This window comes from Cucurbitaria berberidis, assembly GCF_010015615.1.
Source record: "Cucurbitaria berberidis CBS 394.84 unplaced genomic scaffold K460scaffold_3, whole genome shotgun sequence".
Classification (NCBI taxonomy): domain Eukaryota; kingdom Fungi; phylum Ascomycota; class Dothideomycetes; order Pleosporales; family Cucurbitariaceae; genus Cucurbitaria; species Cucurbitaria berberidis.
In genome coordinates, this window is record NW_024468937.1 from 4,464,355 (window position 1) to 4,484,213 (window position 19,859).

General features: G+C 50.9%; 7 protein-coding genes and 1 non-coding gene across 8 annotated transcripts; 4 read left to right on the forward strand and 4 right to left on the reverse strand.

The window, feature by feature from the left end:
- Positions 1-633: 633 nt before the first annotated feature.
- On the forward strand, positions 634-5,060 carry K460DRAFT_286771 (uncharacterized protein; the record flags this gene model as incomplete). The annotated part of the gene is made up of 2 exons (XM_040928925.1): positions 634-851; positions 1,163-5,060. The coding sequence occupies 2 exons, from the start codon at positions 634-636 to the stop codon at positions 5,058-5,060; spliced, it is 4,116 nt and encodes a 1,371-aa protein (XP_040788721.1).
- Positions 5,061-6,468: 1,408 nt separating this feature from the next.
- K460DRAFT_366985 (uncharacterized protein) lies at positions 6,469-6,934 on the forward strand. Its single transcript, XM_040933487.1, has one exon. It carries the CDS (start codon positions 6,555-6,557, stop codon positions 6,825-6,827), a length of 273 nt encoding a protein of 90 aa, XP_040788722.1. The 5' UTR covers positions 6,469-6,554; the 3' UTR covers positions 6,828-6,934.
- Positions 6,935-7,148: 214 nt separating this feature from the next.
- Positions 7,149-7,837, reverse strand: K460DRAFT_366986 (ribosomal protein S21e). Its single transcript, XM_040933488.1, has 4 exons — positions 7,739-7,837; positions 7,615-7,634; positions 7,323-7,557; positions 7,149-7,254 (listed from the first exon to the last, which is right to left on the reverse strand). Exons 1-3 carry the CDS (start codon positions 7,767-7,769, stop codon positions 7,348-7,350), a joined length of 261 nt encoding a protein of 86 aa, XP_040788723.1. The 5' UTR covers positions 7,770-7,837; the 3' UTR covers positions 7,149-7,254; positions 7,323-7,347.
- Positions 7,838-8,744: 907 nt separating this feature from the next.
- K460DRAFT_t40 lies at positions 8,745-8,830 on the reverse strand. Its single transcript has one exon. It is a non-coding gene; the product is annotated as a tRNA-Gly (tRNA).
- A 1,564-nt stretch (positions 8,831-10,394) lies between these two features.
- K460DRAFT_313337 (uncharacterized protein) lies at positions 10,395-12,468 on the reverse strand. The gene is made up of 4 exons (XM_040930247.1): positions 12,213-12,468; positions 11,862-12,164; positions 11,418-11,798; positions 10,395-11,368 (listed from the first exon to the last, which is right to left on the reverse strand). The coding sequence occupies exons 1-4, from the start codon at positions 12,316-12,318 to the stop codon at positions 10,473-10,475; spliced, it is 1,686 nt and encodes a 561-aa protein (XP_040788724.1). The 5' UTR covers positions 12,319-12,468; the 3' UTR covers positions 10,395-10,472.
- Positions 12,469-13,688: 1,220 nt separating this feature from the next.
- On the forward strand, positions 13,689-15,007 carry K460DRAFT_395645 (uncharacterized protein). The gene is made up of 3 exons (XM_040936058.1): positions 13,689-14,001; positions 14,076-14,247; positions 14,339-15,007. Exons 1-3 carry the CDS (start codon positions 13,780-13,782, stop codon positions 14,953-14,955), a joined length of 1,011 nt encoding a protein of 336 aa, XP_040788725.1. The 5' UTR covers positions 13,689-13,779; the 3' UTR covers positions 14,956-15,007.
- Positions 15,008-15,551: 544 nt separating this feature from the next.
- K460DRAFT_406385 (glutathione S-transferase domain protein) lies at positions 15,552-16,184 on the reverse strand (the record flags this gene model as incomplete). The annotated part of the gene is made up of 1 exon (XM_040936948.1): positions 15,552-16,184. One exon carries the CDS (start codon positions 16,182-16,184, stop codon positions 15,552-15,554), a length of 633 nt encoding a protein of 210 aa, XP_040788726.1.
- A 1,665-nt stretch (positions 16,185-17,849) lies between these two features.
- K460DRAFT_366990 (uncharacterized protein) lies at positions 17,850-19,577 on the forward strand. Its single transcript, XM_040933489.1, has one exon. The coding sequence runs from the start codon at positions 17,922-17,924 to the stop codon at positions 19,446-19,448; it is 1,527 nt and encodes a 508-aa protein (XP_040788727.1). The 5' UTR covers positions 17,850-17,921; the 3' UTR covers positions 19,449-19,577.
- Positions 19,578-19,859: the final 282 nt, after the last annotated feature.

The window sequence follows — 19,859 nt, forward strand, 5'->3', positions numbered from 1 at the left end:
GTGCAAGGGCTCACCACCTGGGGCAGAGAGCGAGGGACAGAGGGACGAGATGGGAAAGAGAACAAGACGTGTGACGGAGACGGAGACGGAGACGGTAACAGAGAGGGAGAAGACGCGGTGACATGGTGCACACACACGGGTGATGGAGAGGTGGGCGAGCTGGGTGGTGGCGTCGCCGCACCCATGTCCTTGGCGGTTAGCTTTTGAAGCGAAGATCGAGTCCAGACGCCACCACCCCGGCCTGCGCCTGCGCCTGCGCCGCCTGCAGCTGCATCCCATCCTCGCCGCACGCACGCATCCAGGGGGAAGCCCCCAAACAAGCCTGCAGCAGCTTGTCACCACACCACACCACACACTACTCCACTACACCACGTCCTGTGTACCGGTACTGGTACGGGTGCTAGTAGTACTGGTACCCTATCGTGCATCGAGGGGGGACCTCTGCCGCCGCGCCGCCTACTACTCACCTCTCCTCGCTTCACACACCCACACCCACACCGTCCTGTCCTCTCACCGCCGCAAGAAGGCTGCGCTGGCCACTGTCGTCTGTCATGAGGCCCTGGACCTAGCCGTAGCCGTAGCCGTAGCCGTAGCCGTAGCAGCTCATCAACACCAACACCAGCATTGGAACACATGACGGACCGCCGCACGTCAGCTGCTGCTGCTCCTGTCGCGTCGCCAAACATTCCCCCAGCACCTCCACCACCGCCCCCCAAGCCAAAGTCCCGCTCGTACTTTGAGCGCTTTGTAGCCCAACCCTTGACTACCGCCTACGGGTCGCGTCCACCCAGTGCGCAGACGAGTCGAGCCGAGGGCGGGCCCCCAAACGTGCTAGTGCCGAGACTTCCCGGGTATGTTTTGTAGCAGCCTTGCTTCCCTTGCTTCCCATGTTCCCATGTTCCTTTGCGCCTCTACAACTAGTAGTCGCCCAAAGAGACACGTCGACTACCACCATCACTGGCATGTCCTTGTCTGTCGTCTATCCATGATTACGCCCCTCTGCATCCAGGCCCATTGCTGTTCCTTGCTCGTCCACTCACCACCTGCCATGTATTCCCACCTCTTGCCCAACGTGCCTGCCCTTTCCATCCACCGCTCCTTCCCGTCTCAACATCTTCTCCTCTCTCTCTGCTCCTGCCACTCACTGAGACGTCCCCTACAGCATTCGCACAGGCTACTCGCAAGATGCAAGCCACAAGACAGGCCTCGACATCTCGGCCCTGGACATCAACCGTGAGAGGACGCATGCTGTCCTGGCGGGCAAGGAAATCCTAAAAACAGTACGCGTGCAAGATGCCAAGATTGTCGACGAAACCAATCTGCGCGCTGCCGTCCTCAACTATGCAGACTCACATGTCAGACAGCGCGAAGGCCTCGGAATCCACGACGTCAAGTGGTCCCATGGCCAATTCAGCTCCCACATCGCCACGGCCGCTGCCAACGGCAAAGTCATCCTCTACGACCTGAACCGTGCCAGCGTGGAGCTCACTAGATTGCACGAGCATACCCGTCAGGTACACAAGCTTGCATTCAACCCTCACCAGGGCCACTTGCTGCTGTCTGCAAGCCACGATGCCACCGTTCGCCTGTGGGACTTGCGCGATATGCGCAGAGACGTCACCACCTGCCGCAGTCGAGATCAGTACGCTGGCGTCAACGGTGGCATTCGAGACGTCCAATGGTCCCCTACCGACGCTGTCGAGTTCGCCTTTGGCACGGACAACGGCACCATCCAGCGCTGGGACTTCCGCTACAATAAAGGCCCAAAGCAGAAAATCACCGCCCACGACCAGCGCATCTGCACCTCCATCGACTGGCATCCCGATGGCAAGCATTTGCTCAGTGCCGGCGTCGATCGAACCGTCAAGGTCTGGGACTTTTCCCTCGTCGGCCGCCGCCAAAAGGCGGCTTGGGTCTTGACCACGCCCTACCCCGTCTACAAGGCGAGATGGAGACCGCCATACTGGTCTGATGAGTATCATGAGAAAGGCGCCTACCAATGCACCCAGATAGCCACGTCCTACGATCGTGAGCATCCCGGCATCCACGTCTGGGACTTTCGTCGGCCCTACTTGCCTTTTCGCCAGATCAACAAATTTGCTAGCGCACCCTCTGACATGCTTTGGCACTCGCGTGACACCCTGTGGACGGTGGGAAAGGAAGGCGTCTTCCAGCAAAACGATGTGCACCATGCTCCCAAAACGGTGGATCGCCGTAACTTGCAGGCTCTTGCAGTATCGCCAAGCGGCGAAGTTGGCGGCGTGGCGCAAAGAAGACCACGGCGCCGGTCCTCGGCTGGTTTAGCGTATCCCGAGGATGCTTACGCTAGTAGTACACGTGCCCGACGCGGTAGTCCAGAGAAGGGCAGCCTACGAAGCTCGGCAGATGACAGTCTAGATGACAGCTTTCTCGCCTCATCCATGAAGCGACATCATGGCCGCACGGCAAGCAACAGATCGGCCAAATCCTTCAGCAGCACCCCTCCATCTGACACTGCACCCAAAGTCATGTTCCTCAGCGACTCCATGACCACACATGGCGAGTCGTTCAAGCCGAACCAACTGGCCTTTCGGGGCACACTGCCAGGTGCCTCCAACGTTCACATCTTTGCTTATCTAGCTCAAAAGTACAAAGCGATACCACTTTCTGATCCGCCCGACTTGCTCTCGTTTCTCGAGCTGGACCGAGTGTTTGAGCAAAACGCAGAGTACGCACAGCGAGCTGCTCTATACAGGCTTGCACAGACGTGGAGAGTAGTTGGCGCGTCCATTACCAGTGCAACACGGCGACGGGCAGAGTTGCACAGAGAACGAAGATTGCGCAAGCCTACAGCGTCAGCGTCAGCGGACATGGACAGTAAAAGTAATCTTGAACTTTTAGAGGCACAGGACAAGCGGTGGTCAGTTCCAGCAAACCCCGCAGTGCGTGCTATTCTCGGTACACTCGAGAAACCGAGTCCAGTGCTGCCTTTAGCCCAAACTCCGCCCATCAGTGAAAGCACGTCTAATATTACCACCCCTCTCGCTCGCCCACTGACAACCTCCAACTCCACTGTAAACAACCCAGAAAGGCCCGATCTTCTGGATCTTGATCAAGAGCAAATCACTCTGCCGCCGCCTGTTGTCACTACTCCACAGACTAATGCTGGCAGTTCCCTGGGTGGAAACAAAACGCTTACACCTTCACAAGCCATCTTCAACGGGCCAAATTGGTACCACGCTACAGATGGCCTCGATGAACGCCGTGCTATGGTCAGCAGTTGGCGAGCGTCCCCACGGATACCATTGAGCCTTGAACCCACTAACCCACAAGGGATCAGCATAACCGTCCCGCCTCCGTTAGAGAGGCACGATTCGGGAGAAAGTTTCGCCATGTTCTCCGCTTCCACAGATTCGCAACGCGGCAACTCCATGCCAAGCTCGTTTGCGAGTGACAAGTCGCGCTTGCAAACCACAGACTCCTTCTCAGAGAGTTGGCAAGTCAGTACAGAAAATTCAAGCTTTGGCAACCCTAGAATCACGTCCACGGAGGATCAACAACAGGGAAGTATTCCACTATCACCAACTGGCATCCCTTTGGATATAGTTCGGGATGGAACCGACGTGCCTTTAGATCAAGGTGTCCAACCAGGCTCAACCCGTGAGGATCCGGGCCACTTGGTCGAATTCAGCAGCGGGGAGCGAGCAGTGCAGGAGATGCAGCATTTGCGACGCAACAATCAGCTGCTTCGTCATGATAGCTCTGAGTCTGAAGCATACGCCAGCAGCCTCGACGACACGTCCATTTCCTCACTGGAGCACAGCACTGATATGGATGCTAGTGGAACAATTGTACCTGAAGTCTTCGACGAGGTTAGATCGCCACAGGGCTGGAAGCCACCTGCACCCCTGCCCCCTACCACGAATAGTGTGCCTCCTGTACTTGATCCAGCTGTTGGGAATGCGTTGTCGCTCTCTGACTTCCAAGCTCTGCACATTGATGCTGAGGAGGGATCATCCTACTCTGTCATCGGGTTTCTGAATCATCTGCTCGCTTACCACTCAAGCGCATCAGACGCACAATTTTCATCGCTCCTACTTCTACTTCTAGCACCACTACTGCCGCAGACGCACAGCCCTTCTCCAGCAACTGCCGTAGACGTTGGCGAAGTTCTCACCACCTTCACAGATACCTTCGTGTCGCTTGGTTTGACACCAACGCAAGCAAAAGCTATTCTCTCAACGCAGCTGAGTCAATTAATTGCCGCCGGTATTAATCCTTACCAAGCAGAATCCATCCTGCATACGTATCATGCGCAGCTACACAGTCTTTCCCTGTACAATTCCGCGGCTTCCCTTCGCCGACTCGCGTATCCCGCATATCCTGCCGTTTACGAACAGGCGCTAAAAGACACCCAACTTGGGCTACTGTGCCTCAGTTGCAAGTCACCAATCAATAACCCCAACAACAAGATGCGTTGCGAGTCATGCAAGCGAGCACAGGCACCATGTCCTATTTGCTGGGGCAAGTATCCAGCTTTCGAGCCGATCACTGCGAAGAAGAAGGCAAAAGCCAAACTCCGATCAACCTATCATGACAGACGGAAGCGGTCCTCGACTATTTCGAATCCGGCTCCCGATTCGGATCATGAGGATGAGGCATCGCCCGTGGCCCCAGCAGAATGGGGACCGCCTATCGCGACACTTTGGTCATGGTGTTCGCTGTGTGGGCATGGTGGACATGCAAACTGTCTATCGACATGGTTCATCGACCCTACCTTGTCAGATGGGGCCTGTCCGACCGAAGGATGCCTCTGCGATTGTGTACAGGGTAAACGGCGAGACGAGAAGCTCCAGGAAGTTCTCCGGAAAAAAGCAGAGAAGGATCGTACGAAACCCGTCCGCAAAGGCGACGACTGGAAAGTAAACGAAAGCAAAGCGGTATCAGCAGTCCGTGGTGCTCTCGACAAAGAGGATAATAAACGGGTACGAGTCCTCACTCCCGACCCTACTTCACAAGCTTCCGGCACTCCGTACGGCCCGTCGCCTGGATCGACATTCGGCAAAATGCCGAAACGCTAATTCATCCACTACAACACATATACCGCGCGTACATACGTCCATAGTGGAACCTGATTCTGACGTCACGGTGTCGAAGCGAGATGAATAGCGGTTGTTTCAGAGGCACTGGCTTGCGGAGCTGTCCGCAGCTTGCATAATCACACCGCTTATATGCGCGCCAAGGCCCAGGGTCGGAACTTTGTATGCTACAAGTACCGCCCGCTTCCCCGGATGCGGGACGCCTAACTTGAGGTTGAGGTGTGGGTCTGCCACGTTGTGATGGGTGGGAGGGCAGCTTTGGTAGCGAAGGGGCTTGTACACCGGTGTAGCACTGGGATGGGTTCAGTAATCGAAGTTTGGGAGAGAACTGTAGAGATCAAGGGAACGGGTTGTGGTATTTACGTAACAGCCTAAATCCGTCAGCTCAATGGACTGATTTGCAATTCATCAAGTTAATTGGGGCGTCCTTCTTTGACGTGGATATTCGCCTCGCGTCGTACCAGGCGAGTCATCAAACTAGCGGACCATGCATGGCCTGCGCCCTAGGAAAAGTTACATGCTCTATCTGCTAGTTTGTGTCAGCGATACTCGCGCAAAAGAAACACAAACATTACAAAAGCAAGCTATCCCGCTATCAATGAATGCCTGCATTAGGTATATGCTCCATAATATCTCCTATCGTCGAAAGTGCACTGTCCAAAGTGCAATTACAACAACTACGGTCCAATTGGCCACTACTCTTCTTTCGGTGCTATTCCATGACCACATTACAGGCAATGCAATGTTACACCTATTCATACCTCGTTGGTACGTCACCACTCACCACACACCACACACCACACAACCAAAGTTTCTTTTGCTCATCGGTGTGCTTCACGCACATTCCCATAGCGGACGGATGAGCGGCTGCCACGCACGGGTGATCTTTTCCTTCGATCCTCGGGATCCCAGCATGCAGAAGTGTGGGCGGGAGGCTTATTATAATCAAGTGAGATGAGCGTGTCGTGTCGTGTGCTGAATGTGTCAATTGATAGAGAAGATTTGATGACTAGGTGATGTGTTATCGGTAGCCAGCTTAGTGGTAATGACCGAACGCACGCACGAACAAACGAACGGTGAAGCCCAATATTGTTCCCACCCGTCTGTACAGATACATGTCACGCGCGCAAGTCTACAGAAAGGGATCACCGAGGCAAGCCAGCCTCTACTACCCAACGATCGCGTTAGCCCGCGAAATACCCAGCCTAGACGCTTCGTCCCGGAGCCTTGGGAATGGACTTCTCCACATAAGATAGGCAATCAACGCGTGCATACCATACCGTACACACACGAGGCTGCTGCCTATCGTGATTGCTTACCGCTTCAGGGCGATACCCCACCTGTGACCTATCGAGCCTTCTCGTCGTGTGTTTCACGACAGGATGTACACAGCAGAACCTTACATGAGGTATACGTGTCACGACCGGCGTGATGGGATGGAAGTCTAGGCTTAGAGTACAAGGGAAAATTCACACGATGGGCAGGTATCGCGGCTACATGGTGGATCTGCGTGTAGCTGGTCTTGTGACGGAGCTTGGTCGGACTGATGCGGCTGGGAGGAGCAAGTACGCCGCTGGCACGTGTAATGGGTTTTGCAATGAGTGTCGGACAGGATACGACAAATCTAGAGGAGAAGCTAGTTTTCCATGCGTGTCTTGTAAGACTCCATTGCTCGATTCGAATGTTGAGCGAGAGGCGTTTCGTGTCGTGTCATGTGTTGTTAATGGCACAAGTCGATGCGATCGGTAACTGCTCGGGCATCAAGGCATCTTGACAACTCACACGGAGGTCAAGATTGCTGGCTCCGTATCGTGTTAATTAGGGTGACTAGACTGCGGCATGAGGCAAGTAGTGGTGGGTGGAGGTATCCCATGTTAGCTCTAGACAATAATCCACCATGAGCCCTGCTTTTCGTTAGGTGTGGGATGTGCGCCTAGAGCTCGACACGTTTGTGCACTGGGACGCCGTTCGTTCATCACTCGGCCAGCGAGAGATGTCGCGTGCGAACACCATAAAGCAGACATGTAGACTTGCGTGAATTTGATGGTATTCATGTCTTAACTGATTTCCATTCCTCATGATACCGTTGTAGTCCTGGTGAGAAAGGAAAGGAAGGCCTAAGTCGCCGTGAAATGCATGCCTGCGCCTTCAAAGAGGCAGTTCAGATTCCGAATTCCTGCTTCAGTCAGCCCTCGCTCTCCAGTAAAACTGAATTCCGGCGTGGGAGCCATAGATCTGCCGTACCTCAACTCCATCTCCATCCAGCCCTTTACCGGGACGCGCTCCAGACCGACTTGAGGAAGCCGTCCTTCTGTGTGAGCCTGTTGAAGCTGTCGTCGCTCTCGCCCATGGCGCGTACGAAGCCGCAGAGGGCGTAGACCTGGTTCTCGCCGGTGTAGCGGCCGCTCTCATCGACCTTGCCGACGCTGAGCTGGACAGAGGCGTGGTCCTTGGCCTTGATGATGCGTCCGGTAGCGGACTTGAAGGTATTAGCATCGCGCATCGAAGGTTACGAGCGAGTTTCTCGGGCACTCACGCATTTGCGGGGGACGTAAACTGAGTGATGTTAGCAGTACTTCTGGGGCAATAATCGTGTGCGTTGGGCTGGTGGGGGCCCAAAGTGCGCTGCCAACTATTGTACAAGGAGAGAGGGTCCTTACGGTCAACGAGCTCGCCGCGTTCGTTCTCCATGGTGACTGATGAGTATGTAGACGGCGGGGTTGTCTTGGGAGTATCTGCGTCGAAGGTCGAGAGTCGTCGTCGTCAAAGCTGGTTGGGAAAGAGCGTGAATTTCGACTCGCTTATTGCGTCGTTCGTGTGGCGCTAGCCTGCATTCGGATTTGGCGCCATTCCCATATCCACAGCCAGCCGCAACTTGGATCATCAATCGCAGTGCAAAATCATTGGGAGATTCGTGTCGACGCATGCTTGAAATGTTCTGCAGACTGTAAATGACACATCTAGTCACTCTTGGCACGATGCGCATAGGGGGCTAAGCACGTGTTAGCCAAAAGTTCGATGAAGACTTAGCTACTGTGCCAGTAGATGCTTCGCAAATGTCTACTTGCATAGCGAAGTTTGTCTCTATGTACGTGGCTAGATACTGGAGATCATGGCTGGGTGGCTATTTCTACTCTGTATTCGGTCCAGCTCTAGTTCGTTCACTGAACCACCTTGTGTCGGCGGCATGATGCTTCGTGACAGTTGCAGACGATGCCCATATTTGTATGAGAAATCTGTCCAAATAACCAAAGTTACTGTCGTGGAAGACTCCATTGACCGTTCAGAAATGCCTGCACTTAGGTGCAATCATCCATCTGAGCAACAAAAATGTATTGTTATCATATAGTAGCAAAGAAGAAGAAGGACGAGTCTTTTTCCGTCGCAAAAAAGCCTGTCAACCTTGCGCATTGTTTCAGTGCTTGTCAGTGATCGAGAGACCCGAGTGCGACCGCTTCAACCGCAACACCCCCCCTTCAAAAAGCAGAATAATATACCGCAGAGAAAGGACGCGACGAGTTAATCCTAGGCGCAAAAGAGAAGCGCCCGTCTCGGTGCGTTGGGTCAGCGTTCGTGAGTTGTGGCAGAGACCCCGTCCCAACCACCTCATTCCACCACAACACCACCCACCACCATTCAAATCGCAAAAAAAGATAGACATCTGATTGCATCGGCCGGGAATCGAACCCGGGGCTAGCCGAATTGATCTGTGAGGATGGCAACGGCTAATTTTACCACTAAACCACCGATGCGATGAGTTGAATAGTTGATTCAGCTGATTGATGTTGGAATTTCATTTTACAATTATTATATCTGTTCAGCAATGACAGCGAGAGCTGAAGAGGTGGCATTGAGACAGGTAGAAACAATGGGTGCAAAAGTTTTCGGTGGGGCAAAAGAGGAGATTAGCAGAATACAAGTCTAGCCAAATGAAACTTTTGGCGGGGAGCGGCCAAATCTCCTACCAACGCATCGCGCAACGTTAGACACCCTCTGATTATAGTTATTGAGAGAATGAATGTATTTTGCTATATCCTAAAATTTGATAGTATGCTGGTGCATACAATAATGCCGCTGAGGTATGTTTTTGATGGCAAAGTTAGGATTCGATTCTCTTTTGGGGTTAGCATGGAGGGTTTGGCACAGCGTTTGCTGGTTCCTACCCGCTAATAAATGTCTGGTGCACAGAACGCCTAGTCGTTAGCTGCCAATGTGCAATCAGCCTCAATCGAGACTAAACATATAACTATGATAACTCCACGCGTGTATAACCTTTCCCAGCTCCCAACCCCTATAGAGCCGTCTTCATGTCTCTTAAGAGTTGATGGTTCAATTGACATCGAATCACCACAAATCCGCTCGTCAAACTCTTTTGCACCGATCAACAGCTCTACCAAGCGTCGGCGGATCCTGCAAATGTCCCTTTTGAGAATTCGCGCAACTTAACCATCCAACTGTCCGTGGCATTTACCCAAAACGCAGCGCAGATCTTCTGCCTCCACCCAGGAAATATCGCTCCGCCACTCGGATGGCATGTCCAAGGCAAATGCCTCGGGAGGATCCGGATATTCATCATGTAATCGTTCGGTCTGCGTTTTGAAGACATCAGGGTTGTAATGCTATCTTTTTAAGATTCTTCGAAGTGCCGTGTCCGTCATCTTCTCTATTCAGAAACGGAGACAATTGTCAAAGTCCCATAGCAGCTCTCTTCGCCTAGGAGGGCGACAAGAATCGTCATGATCTTCTAGTTCGAAGATATCGGGGTCAAGTCGAGTGGTAAGCTCGAGACCTTCAGGTGAGTCGTGATCAAAGCCGAGGAGATCAACCTGGTCAAGGTTATCAGTTTCATCTTGAAGATCATTTTCGAGCTGACCTAAGTCAGAATGTACCGTCCCATTACTAACATCTTGATCGCTTTGGACTACATTCATGTTAAACATGCTGTCTAGCTCCTCTAGCCTCTCCGTTCTCTCCATCACTGGTCGGACAGGAACACTTTGGGCAGCCCTAACGATAGCCGGAGCACAAAACATCGTGCAGAATAGGTTATTGTCGTCTTCGGTATTGAATGATCGGTAGCCATCCACTTCTACCGGTAATGACTTGCAGAACTGCGCCCAGGGAGAGTGAACGTATCCCTGACCGCCTGCATACCGAAAGGGTTCGATTCGTTCCAGAACAGCATTATGCTGTATGTGGGTACATTATAGTGCTAAACGAATATAAGTCTCTAATCTATCCCTTGCTACCGTATCGAATGCGATACAGATTGAAGTCACTTGTTCCAAACTAAAAGTTTGATACTCGAACGACCTTGGTGGGTGAAATCTCCGGGCAAATCAAGCTACTGATCGCAATGATGCGGGAGGTAGTTCAATTTGACTGGTACTGGGCCTATGAACGTTCTAGATATGGCCAAATACTCCTAATTTCCTCTGGCGATTTGTTGTACTCGTTGCTTTTGTGCATGACCTCTTGGAGCAGCTCTTTGTTCTGCTGTTGTTTCGCCGCGAAATCAACCTGCGGGGGGACCCAGCCCTCGAAATCAGTGCTGAGAATCTTCCTAGCGAGTTCGTGGACTTTATGAGAATCGCGGTATTTCTGAAACTGCTGTTCGTGTATTTGCAGGTCGTCTTCGCTGAAGTTGACTGGGCATTGATCAATAAACCCTAGGTCATTCCACACCTTGGACAGCTCTATAAGACAGGCCCGAAGTGGTATTACACCCTCTTCTGAGACCTCTCCACACCGAGTAAAGAGCTCCCGTAAGAATGATGGTATGCGCAAGGCTTTGTAGGCCTGATTATTTTGGGAACCACTGCTTAATTCGTATACCTTAGCTAACTTAGCTTCCTTCAGTTTATATTCGGCATACTCTTGATCGTCTGCGTCCATCTCGTGAAAGTTTTGCGGTAGCTTAGGGAACTCCGTGGTTCCAAAGGCATAGTCTTCGTCAACTGGTAAAAAAACTGGGAAGCGAGCTTGTAAAAACAAAGGCGAGATTACAATCGATTGCCAATCGATAATTGAGACGATCTTAGCCGGGTCTTCGTGAGAGACGAAAATATTGCCCATGTGGAGGTCAGTGTGCCACAAGACCGGCTTGGAGACCTTATCGACAAGTGAAGGTCCATCTAACCTTGACATCACGTCTCTAGTCAACTTCAATACGGCGATCTGTTCATCGAAAGATCCACGGGGTGGATCAGAGGTAGCGGTCGTCGGGTTTTGTTCAATGAGCGCAATCTCCCGTTCTGCAAGCGCAATACCGAAAGAGGATAGACTAGGCCCTATTAAAAAGCGTCAGCTAAGAAGACATCATTCGTACATTCGACTTACATGGTCCTTGGCTGGGACGAGACGGCAAAGACGTTATCTTGCCTTGAGCATACCACCCTCGCTCACAGGACGGTCCTATACAGAACTGCCCAGAAGGATCAACGTCACGGTCCAAAACAATATATGTGTCGTCGTTTCCCATGGACTCGCAGAGATAAAGACTCCCGCTGGCGGGGAAGCGAATGCGAGTCATTTCGCCCTCAAGCTTCGTCAACTGCTTGACAACGCACAATTGATCCCAATCACTCATCTCGCCCCATACCTTGTACAGCTGCACTCCAGGGGCCTTTTCCATCATAATATACTCGGCGCCAACCGAGTTTGACGGATCAGAACTCCAGGCTAGAACCCTAGGAACTGGGACTTTAGTATACGTATGTACTGCCAGCAGCGATTTCATTAGTTTTGGACACAACAGCAACTTGATGGGCTCGGCAGTCTTACGATATTGAAGAACAGCTACTTCAGATGCTGTTGTGTATTTCGGCGGTCCGGCAATTGGAAAGGGCAATTTTGCTATGATTTCGCTCCCGTCCTCCTTACGCAAGAGGAGGGCCTTGCTGAATCCTCCTTCCATTTTCTCGATCGCATAGACAGGCGAGTGTTCTTGCCCGCCGGTAGATGCGGCCACCGCGCAGAGCCGGTCGACGTCGAGATTGACATATCTGCGATCGGTAGCCTTTTTCTCATTGGCTAGGAAACGTCCGTTCGTGTACTTCAGCAGTTCTTCGCGGTTGATGGGTTTGCCTGCTACAACTCAGCTTTTGGATGTAATTGGATTTGCGCAAGTATTACCTCGACAAGTAATGGTGAGCGATCGAGAGGGCTGAGCCGCTGTGGAACGTTCGCTGCTGCTCCAACACCTTCTACTGATGGTCTTGAGCGAGAGCGCAAACGGCATGGCTGCCTCGCTTCGGGGGCAAGAACATATGACCTTTGGGGACAAGTGGACAATTGCGACGGCGGAGCGCGACAGCAGAGGGGCGCCCGTGACACTTTCCCAAAACACGACCGGAATAACGGATCCACCGAGCGGGAGTACTATTAATACTGAGAAGTGAATGTAACGCTCGATCCCAAACCAAATTGAGCCAAAGAAACGGCTGAATCTCTGGCTCGGCCTTATCGATAAGAGGCGATACATGGGGATGGCATGCAGCTAACAGTTCAGCCTCGCGCCAGCCCAACGCTTGGCCCATTTGCTCTGCCGCAAGGCTGTCTGCGTACGATATGACGTCGTGTCGCGCGCCGATCGTAGGGCTGTGCAATTAAGATTGCACGCCGAGGTTCCAAGCTTGGGCGTCTCTAGTGCATCACGCCGTCGTGTGCCTGTGCCTTTCATACTAGGATTCAATTGTTGAATGGTTGTACCTATCATCGAGGGTGCCGAGGGCAATGAACGCGATGTTGATAGCATAACAGTGTGTATCTTGCATCGTAAGAGCTGGACTAGTTGGGTCTAAAACTACGTATGGGGACCTCGTCACCTATCCATCTCCAGTTCGTTTCAAGGCCAGCACTCACGGTTCGGCCCCCATCCTGTAGGATCCTTAGCCTATGCTTGAAACCAACGAGCGTGTCTACGTAGTTAATCACCTGTATGGCGTACCCTTGTACAGAGCCGCAATCTTGGTCGATTGTGCGGCTACGATACCTAGCTACGCATCTCTTCACAGCGCAAATTCTGGGCATGGTGACTAGACGAAATGATCATGGCGAAAAATGCAATATTTGCATTGCTCCTGTAGTAGGAAAATAACTAGAGCAGACTCCGTTATGCATATAATTTGATTTCATGATGGCGCAACCATAGAGCCCTTTCTTGCTGCGCGACCCATTGTCTAATTTTTACTTGAAACTTAACTAGAGAGCAACTAGAGAGGAGAGAGCTACGCTCTGCTACGCTTTGTTTTCTTAATCCTACAATTCCGTGGGGCGCAGTTGGGGAGGCCTTATTTGCTCCGCCACACGTCATTGGTCGGATTCTTCCAGAATGAAGCCTCGCATTTCAGTAGCGCGAAAGCTTGGCCTATAACTCTAAATTTAGAGTAGGGAATCCAGGTCAGGTATCTGTTGTGTTGAAGAAACAGGTGATGAACGCTCCACTATTGTCCTTGCAGGACAGTGGAGTGAGGTCATGCTGAATGGGGGCGGTTTGGAGTGCGGACGGCATGAAATGACCGGGAGCCCCCAGCAGCATATTCTTGAGCTGGAGCAGTATAAAGGAGCCTCCACCTGCCAGCAATTCAGTGATACATCAACCTACAAAGACACAACAAAGCTTCAGATCACAAACACTACACCTTCGATCAACAGAGAAGCCGTTATCTGATATTCTTTCATCGTCCCGATTTTCGCAAACATGCATCTACCACAGCCCAAGACCGCTTTCGCAGTGCCTGTCATGGCAGCACTGCTTCTTTCTACCCCCGGATCCCAAGCAATGCCTATGGCAATGTCATCTGTAGTCTCGGGAGTCAAGGCACTTCTGCCTCGTTCAGTTGAAGCCAGAGGCTTCAACGGCATGGGACCCATTACTCTTTTCAATGCTGTGAAAGACTACCTCAAGGATGCGAATGCTTATGTAAGTTCGTTCATTCGTTGATTTAGCATCGACTCCCGGCGCTTGGTACAGATAACTGATTTAATGCTCTACAGGACCCAAGTGTCCCAAACAAATGCACCCTCTTCATGGAGACCACGGATGGTGGAAATTGTAGAACATCGATCCAGTGCTTGCAAACCGATAAGGCTGGCGTAGCCCTGCCCGATTGGAATGTCTGCTACTTAAATGGCCGCCAGTTCTTCACGCATCCAGAAATCGGTGACTGTGAGTTGTCCCCTCAAGTATGGCAGAGACATATATATCTACCTGCCAGTCTTTTAGTTGAAGTAAAGCCAAGCTAATATTCTTCCTCTAGTCTCCATACAATACACAAAGGCGGGCGGTGTCGACGGCAACAAGGAAGACGGCCTCCACGACCCAATCTTGCGATTGAACAATCTAAACAACAACGAAGACTTCAACGTGCAAAGCTTTATCGACCAATCGGAGGGACAACACGGCAAACTGTGCGAGAAGACAAAGAATGTGAACCGCGGTATTGTTTATAAGTGTGGCATCCCGAAAGTGGGCACCGCTGCCTTTGGCCTCAGCATCTTCAAACCTGTGGACCCCAGCCCGGGCTTCACTTCCGGCTGGTGCACCATGCATGTTATCCAACATCAACGCAACGAGTATGGCATTGGCGGAGACTACGCTTTCGACGTCATTGTGTACGATGCCGCGCACAAAATCATCGGACTTGTGCAGCGCCAGCCAATTGATGCAGGATCAAAGACGCTGAGTGTTACAAGTCATTTGCCCTTGACCGTCGGCATTGAGGCCAAGGGGGGTGACGGCGATGCAGTAGTGTTTAGATATGGGGATCAGACGTGGAAGAGTGGAGATGGATCGCACCAAAACACTTTCGGTAGTGGCCCGAGAAATGGGTTTGAGTACGGAAACCGGGAGGGTGATATGGGATTTAATTGTTGAAGTGCGCAATACAGAGTAGAGTTCTTTTTGGTTTATGTAGAATTCAAGTCCCAATTAGTATAATTACCTAGATTCTCGTCTGATGGGTACAAGTGGTATATCAAACAGTAGCATAACTAACTAGGCTACTTCCTTCTTCCTTCTAAGGAACCCAAGACTTGGTGCAAGTCTCCCGAAACCAAAGTAACTAGTCGGTACTTGATATTTGAGATTACGAGTAGTATTCTTAACGCAGGCCTTTAGAATGTAAACATCAACTGAAATACCTCTTTTTGAAAACTCAGGACCGCTGGCAATCCCACTGGCTGAACCACCAATATAATGGTGTATCAAGTGATTGAAAAAGAAATTTGCACACTGACAGAAAGAGCCCGAAGAGTAATCATAAAGATGAAAAAGAAGAGATGAGTAAAAAGTCTCTGAGGTGCGTGTGATGGCAGATGAGCGGTGAGCGAGTGGCATATCTAGGTCGACTGTTCCTATCTACAACATTGCTACATCAATCGGAAGGATTCACAAAAACAGAAAAGAGGGTGATATAAAAGATCAAGTATTCATTCACCAAGAGACAACCCAAGCGTAGAGTCCGCAAATTGTTAGGACGGACACTTCCCGGTCGGATCCTTTTTAATCTTCACCCAGCCCTCCACCTTCTCGACCCTCTCCAACCACGCCCTCACATGCCCTTCCACCCTAAACCCGATGGCCTCTGCTGCACTCGTATATACATAAAGAGCAATATCCGCAATGCTGTAATCGTCTCCCACGAACCATTCCCGTCCACTCAGATGAATTTCCATGACATCGATAGCATCTTGTCCCCGCTCTCTCAACTTTTTAATCTCCCGCTCAGTCAAATCGTCAAATCCTCCCGGAGCCCAATACGTCCGGAATTTGCACACTGCTACATAAGGCTCATGCGAATACTGTTCGAAGAATAGCCATTGGAAGACCCTGGCTCTTTCCAGTTTGTCATCTGGTAGATATTTCGTGCCCTCGGCCAAGTAAAACATGATAGCGTTTGATTCAGCGAGGACAGTACCATCGTCCAGAACTATGGTGGGAATTCGGCCATTTGGATTCAATACAAGGAATTCCGCGCTACGGGATTCTGATGGTATGGATACAATATTCAGACTTGTTGTCTTGTAGGGGATTTTAAGGTGCGAGAGGAGGAGTTGAATCTTATAAGCGTTGCCAGATGGGATGGTAGAGTCGTAGAGATGCATTTTGGAGGTTGATTCAGGTGAGGATCGTGTTTCGTTCGGAAAAGTTTGATATGTATCCACTGCTGTTCTTACAGCCATGTACGAGTACTCTCGAAGCGGGGGTCGCCCTGCACGCCCTATTGATGACTAGGCTTGGCGGCCGATTCCGAAGATGAGCCGTAGGCTCGAATCTGAGCAGATAGGATCTGACGATCGACCCTCCGCTCGATCGCCTTAATCAGTCGGTCCATTCCCTTCATGAGACTTCCACCCACTACGGGTTGTTCTCCGTTTGTGGGTGTTGGGAGGCTATGGCTAGAGGCGGAGGCGGGGACGGCTTGAGAGAACATAGTGGGTAAATCGGGCGTTCGGTAAGCTAAAAAAGGGATGTTATTCGAGGAGTCGCTTCAAAAACGGTATGTATCGATGTTGAGTGTGAGGTGAAGCTCTGGTCAACAGGTAACACTGGGTGGGGCGTAGGCGCTTTTGAAATCTTCTTTTGATGCTCTGGTGATGAGAGTGCGCCCTGCATGCTATATAGTGGACTTTCTTTTAGTTTCATCGACATATTACGTGGATCTTCCATTACGATAGACGGACGAAATGGTGTACTCTGCGGTGCTGTCGTCCTGGATTGTGGCTGGGAGGTTCGGACCTCGTACGCTGCACCAATCGGATTTCGCTAGTTGACTCGGATTTGGTCAGCTTCTCCGAATGGTCCAACAAGCTTTCGAGGCATTGTTTGGTGTGAGATGCTTGATCCTCCGTAGATGCAGGCTTGTCTCTCGCATAGTCTTACATTTCCAAGAAGATGACGAAAGGTAGAGCGTACTGCGCCTGGTGGGGACTCAGCCGACCAGCCCCACGCGTATGCCTGCACAGCCCGGATCCTTGGTAGAGAACGGATCTCTCGCAAAGTGCTCCAGGATAACTGAAAATCTACTCAGTAAGGTTAAAATTAGGTGTATAATTGGAACACGCGTTTCGCTTGATTTCCGTATGCGATGTTGGCCAACCTTTTGTCGCATGAGCCCCGAATATACGGGCGGACCAATCACCTTTGCGCTGATCAGAGCTATACGAACTATTCGTTTTCGCGCACTGGTGTTGGCTACTGGACGTTAGATGAAGAGAGCGCCCTCTTCATAACATGGCCAGCCTATCTAGCATATTGTAAATGGTATGAGTAGTTGTATGTGCATTTGAAATCTCATCTTCATTTACGCGTCTCTCGTTGCTAACGCGTAGATAAGAGGATTTTCAAAGCGCCTACGCCCTAGTTGAGCTATCGTAGTAGGCTGTATATATGTGAAGATTAAAAGATAACGAGACACGGTGTAGTCCCAATGAGAATAGGCTCCAGTATACCATGGAGCGACATGAGGAACTGCACGCGATGGAGCTACCTAGGTATGAAGGCACGGCGGCCGGTTGCCGCGTCGCAGTGGATACAGATGACTAATCTTATCTAGCGCCAAATCCTGCTCTCGTGGCTATCTTGTAACGGGACATCGACTTTGGCCTAGATTTTACCCGACACCCTACCCTAAGTTCCGACCCTTAAAAGTTACTCCTGAGTCTTGCTTGGGTTCAGCAATCTTCGTGTTCGCTACTTCGCTGGAAGATCTCGGGCATAACTAGCGCGACTCTGAGGGCCCATTTCCCATGATATACGTAATCTCGCGGTTCCTACTTGGCAGAGGTCTTTAGCCTTACAGGTCCTAATCAATACATAACGCGCCCACTGGTTCGTTATCTATGACGATGTTCAGTAGACGCGACTTTCCACCACTGCCCTCGTACAAAACAACAAGGTCCAGATGGCAAATAAGCAACCATGCCATTGCACATGTCCATACGCCCAGGCCGTTAGGTTCGGCCACTACAATCAATGACCTGCCAGACGAACTCATCCTAGAGATTTTAGACCACCTACCAGGAATCGACATTGACGATTTCCAACTGTCAACGCTTGTCTGCCTATCATTGACAAACCACCGTTTTCATCGAATGGTTGCCGAAAGACTCTATGCTACATATTCCAGCCATTTTTGCGAGCCATACCTGTTTCTCCGCACGATGGTGGCTAAGCCACAACTCGCGGAGTTGGTGCGATATGTTGATGTGACATGTGGGGACGGGGCCCATCATGACCGCAACCGTTATGTTGCAACAGCCCAAGACAAGAAGACTATCAAAGAAGGGATGCGATTGCTGAGTATATCGAACTGGAAAACTTGGGCTGTGGACTGTAATTCCTTCGATGGTGAGGTCGAGGTTTTGCATTCTGCGGTCCTAATGCACGCCCCTAATATAAAGTCTCTGGTTATCGAGGATACTGGATCGCATGATCACACAGGTCCAAAGTGGATTGATATTATCAGAAAAGCCACCATAGGAACATCTTCCGGACGTGTGCATCGATTCGAACATCTGCAGTCAGTGCGCGTAGGTGCAAGTCGTTACAATACAAGTCAGCTTGCGCCATTGTTCAGACTGGACTCCCTGCGACTACTTCATCTAAGAGATCTTGTTGCGCTCGATACTGGAGGGAGAAGCACGACAGTACTACAGCGTATGATCCCGCAGGACTGCAATCGAATTGAAAAGCTTAATTTGGAGCATAGCTTCCTTCATATGGATACTTTGGGTGTTCTGGTCGCATCGTCACGAAGATTGAAAATTTTCAAGTACGATGTAACGCTAGAGTGTATATCACACGAGCTCAACGCACATCATGAGTTGGGTGCAACGAAGCTCTCCATGGTGCTCCATCCCAAGAGAGATTCTCTTGAAAGCCTCCATCTGAGTTGCGACGCTCGCGCAGAAGAGGAGACCCGCGGTACTATCACTCTTCTTGACGACCTTCGGAACTTCGTAGCGCTGAAGCACTTAAGCTGTCCTCTTACATCAATTATCGGCGCAAGACTAGATGCATCCGCAACGTTCATCGAATCATTGCCGCGGTCCCTGATTACCTACAATACAGTCATTCGAAAGTACACTGACGATAAGAACTGCCTGACCGCCTTGGAGCACATGGCAGCCAATTACCACACCAACACACAGAAATTGGAAGAAGTTCGCATTGTTGTTCCATCACCCGCGCCCTGGCTCATGTACGATTGGGAACCTCTGGTCAGGTTCTTTTCAAGGAGTGGTGTCAATCTAGTAGTGGAACACGAAGAAGATGACGAAGATGATTTCGGTGAAAGCTGGAACGATGATTCGACGGAATCCTCGCAGTCTTCAGATGAAGTTGATCTATACAGTAATGAAGGTTGAACCATCGTCTGGCAGTGCGATGTGCACATGCGTTCATGCTAGCTTTTAAATCTCGAAAGATCGAGTTCTATTTCCGTGCGTAGTTACAAGAAGGCCCTGGCACTCTAAACATAAAAAGAAATATTCTGGTCTTATCATCAGAAGGCAATGTCTTGGCAGCCATCAATCACGCGCAACACATGTCTATCTAAGTATACTGACTCTAGACCTTGCGCTTAGGTAAAGGGCGTTACCAATGAATAAAACTTGTGAGCTCCATGCATGCCTGCGGGGGCTACGGATACAGTCACACGTAAGCCAAATCCTTCGGAATAATCATGGATTGTGCCTGCATGGCGGAGAAGAGTTCGGACAGAATGTTCAGTAGGATCTAGAACTATATGTTCACAAAAAGTCGGCTCGCATCTTAGT

Excerpts from the sequence above, each read along its gene's own strand:
- K460DRAFT_366985 (XM_040933487.1), top strand. The coding sequence starts at position 6,555 with ATGGGCAGGTATCGCGGCTACATGGTGGATCTGCGTGTAGCTGGTCTT.
- K460DRAFT_366986 (XM_040933488.1), bottom strand. The coding sequence starts at position 7,769 with ATGGAGAACGAACGCGGCGAGCTCGTTGACC. Across the intron at positions 7,635-7,738 it reads ACGCGGCGAGCTCGTTGACC|TTTACGTCCCCCGCAAATGC; the intron begins GTAAGGACCCTC and ends AACATCACTCAG. Across the intron at positions 7,558-7,614 it reads TTTACGTCCCCCGCAAATGC|TCCGCTACCGGACGCATCAT; the intron begins GTGAGTGCCCGA and ends AATACCTTCAAG.
- K460DRAFT_313337 (XM_040930247.1), bottom strand. The coding sequence starts at position 12,318 with ATGCCGTTTGCGCTCTCGCTCAAGACCATCAGTAGAAGGTGTTGGAGC. Across the intron at positions 12,165-12,212 it reads GCTCACCATTACTTGTCGAG|GCAAACCCATCAACCGCGAA; the intron begins GTAATACTTGCG and ends GAGTTGTAGCAG. Across the intron at positions 11,369-11,417 it reads TCGTCCCAGCCAAGGACCAT|GGCCTAGTCTATCCTCTTTC; the intron begins GTAAGTCGAATG and ends GCTTTTTAATAG.
- K460DRAFT_395645 (XM_040936058.1), top strand. The coding sequence starts at position 13,780 with ATGCATCTACCACAGCCCAAGACCGCTTTCGCAGTGCCTGTCATGGCA. Across the intron at positions 14,002-14,075 it reads TCAAGGATGCGAATGCTTAT|GACCCAAGTGTCCCAAACAA; the intron begins GTAAGTTCGTTC and ends AATGCTCTACAG. Across the intron at positions 14,248-14,338 it reads GCATCCAGAAATCGGTGACT|TCTCCATACAATACACAAAG; the intron begins GTGAGTTGTCCC and ends TTCTTCCTCTAG.
- K460DRAFT_366990 (XM_040933489.1), top strand. The coding sequence starts at position 17,922 with ATGACGATGTTCAGTAGACGCGACTTTCCACCACTGCCCTCGTACAAA.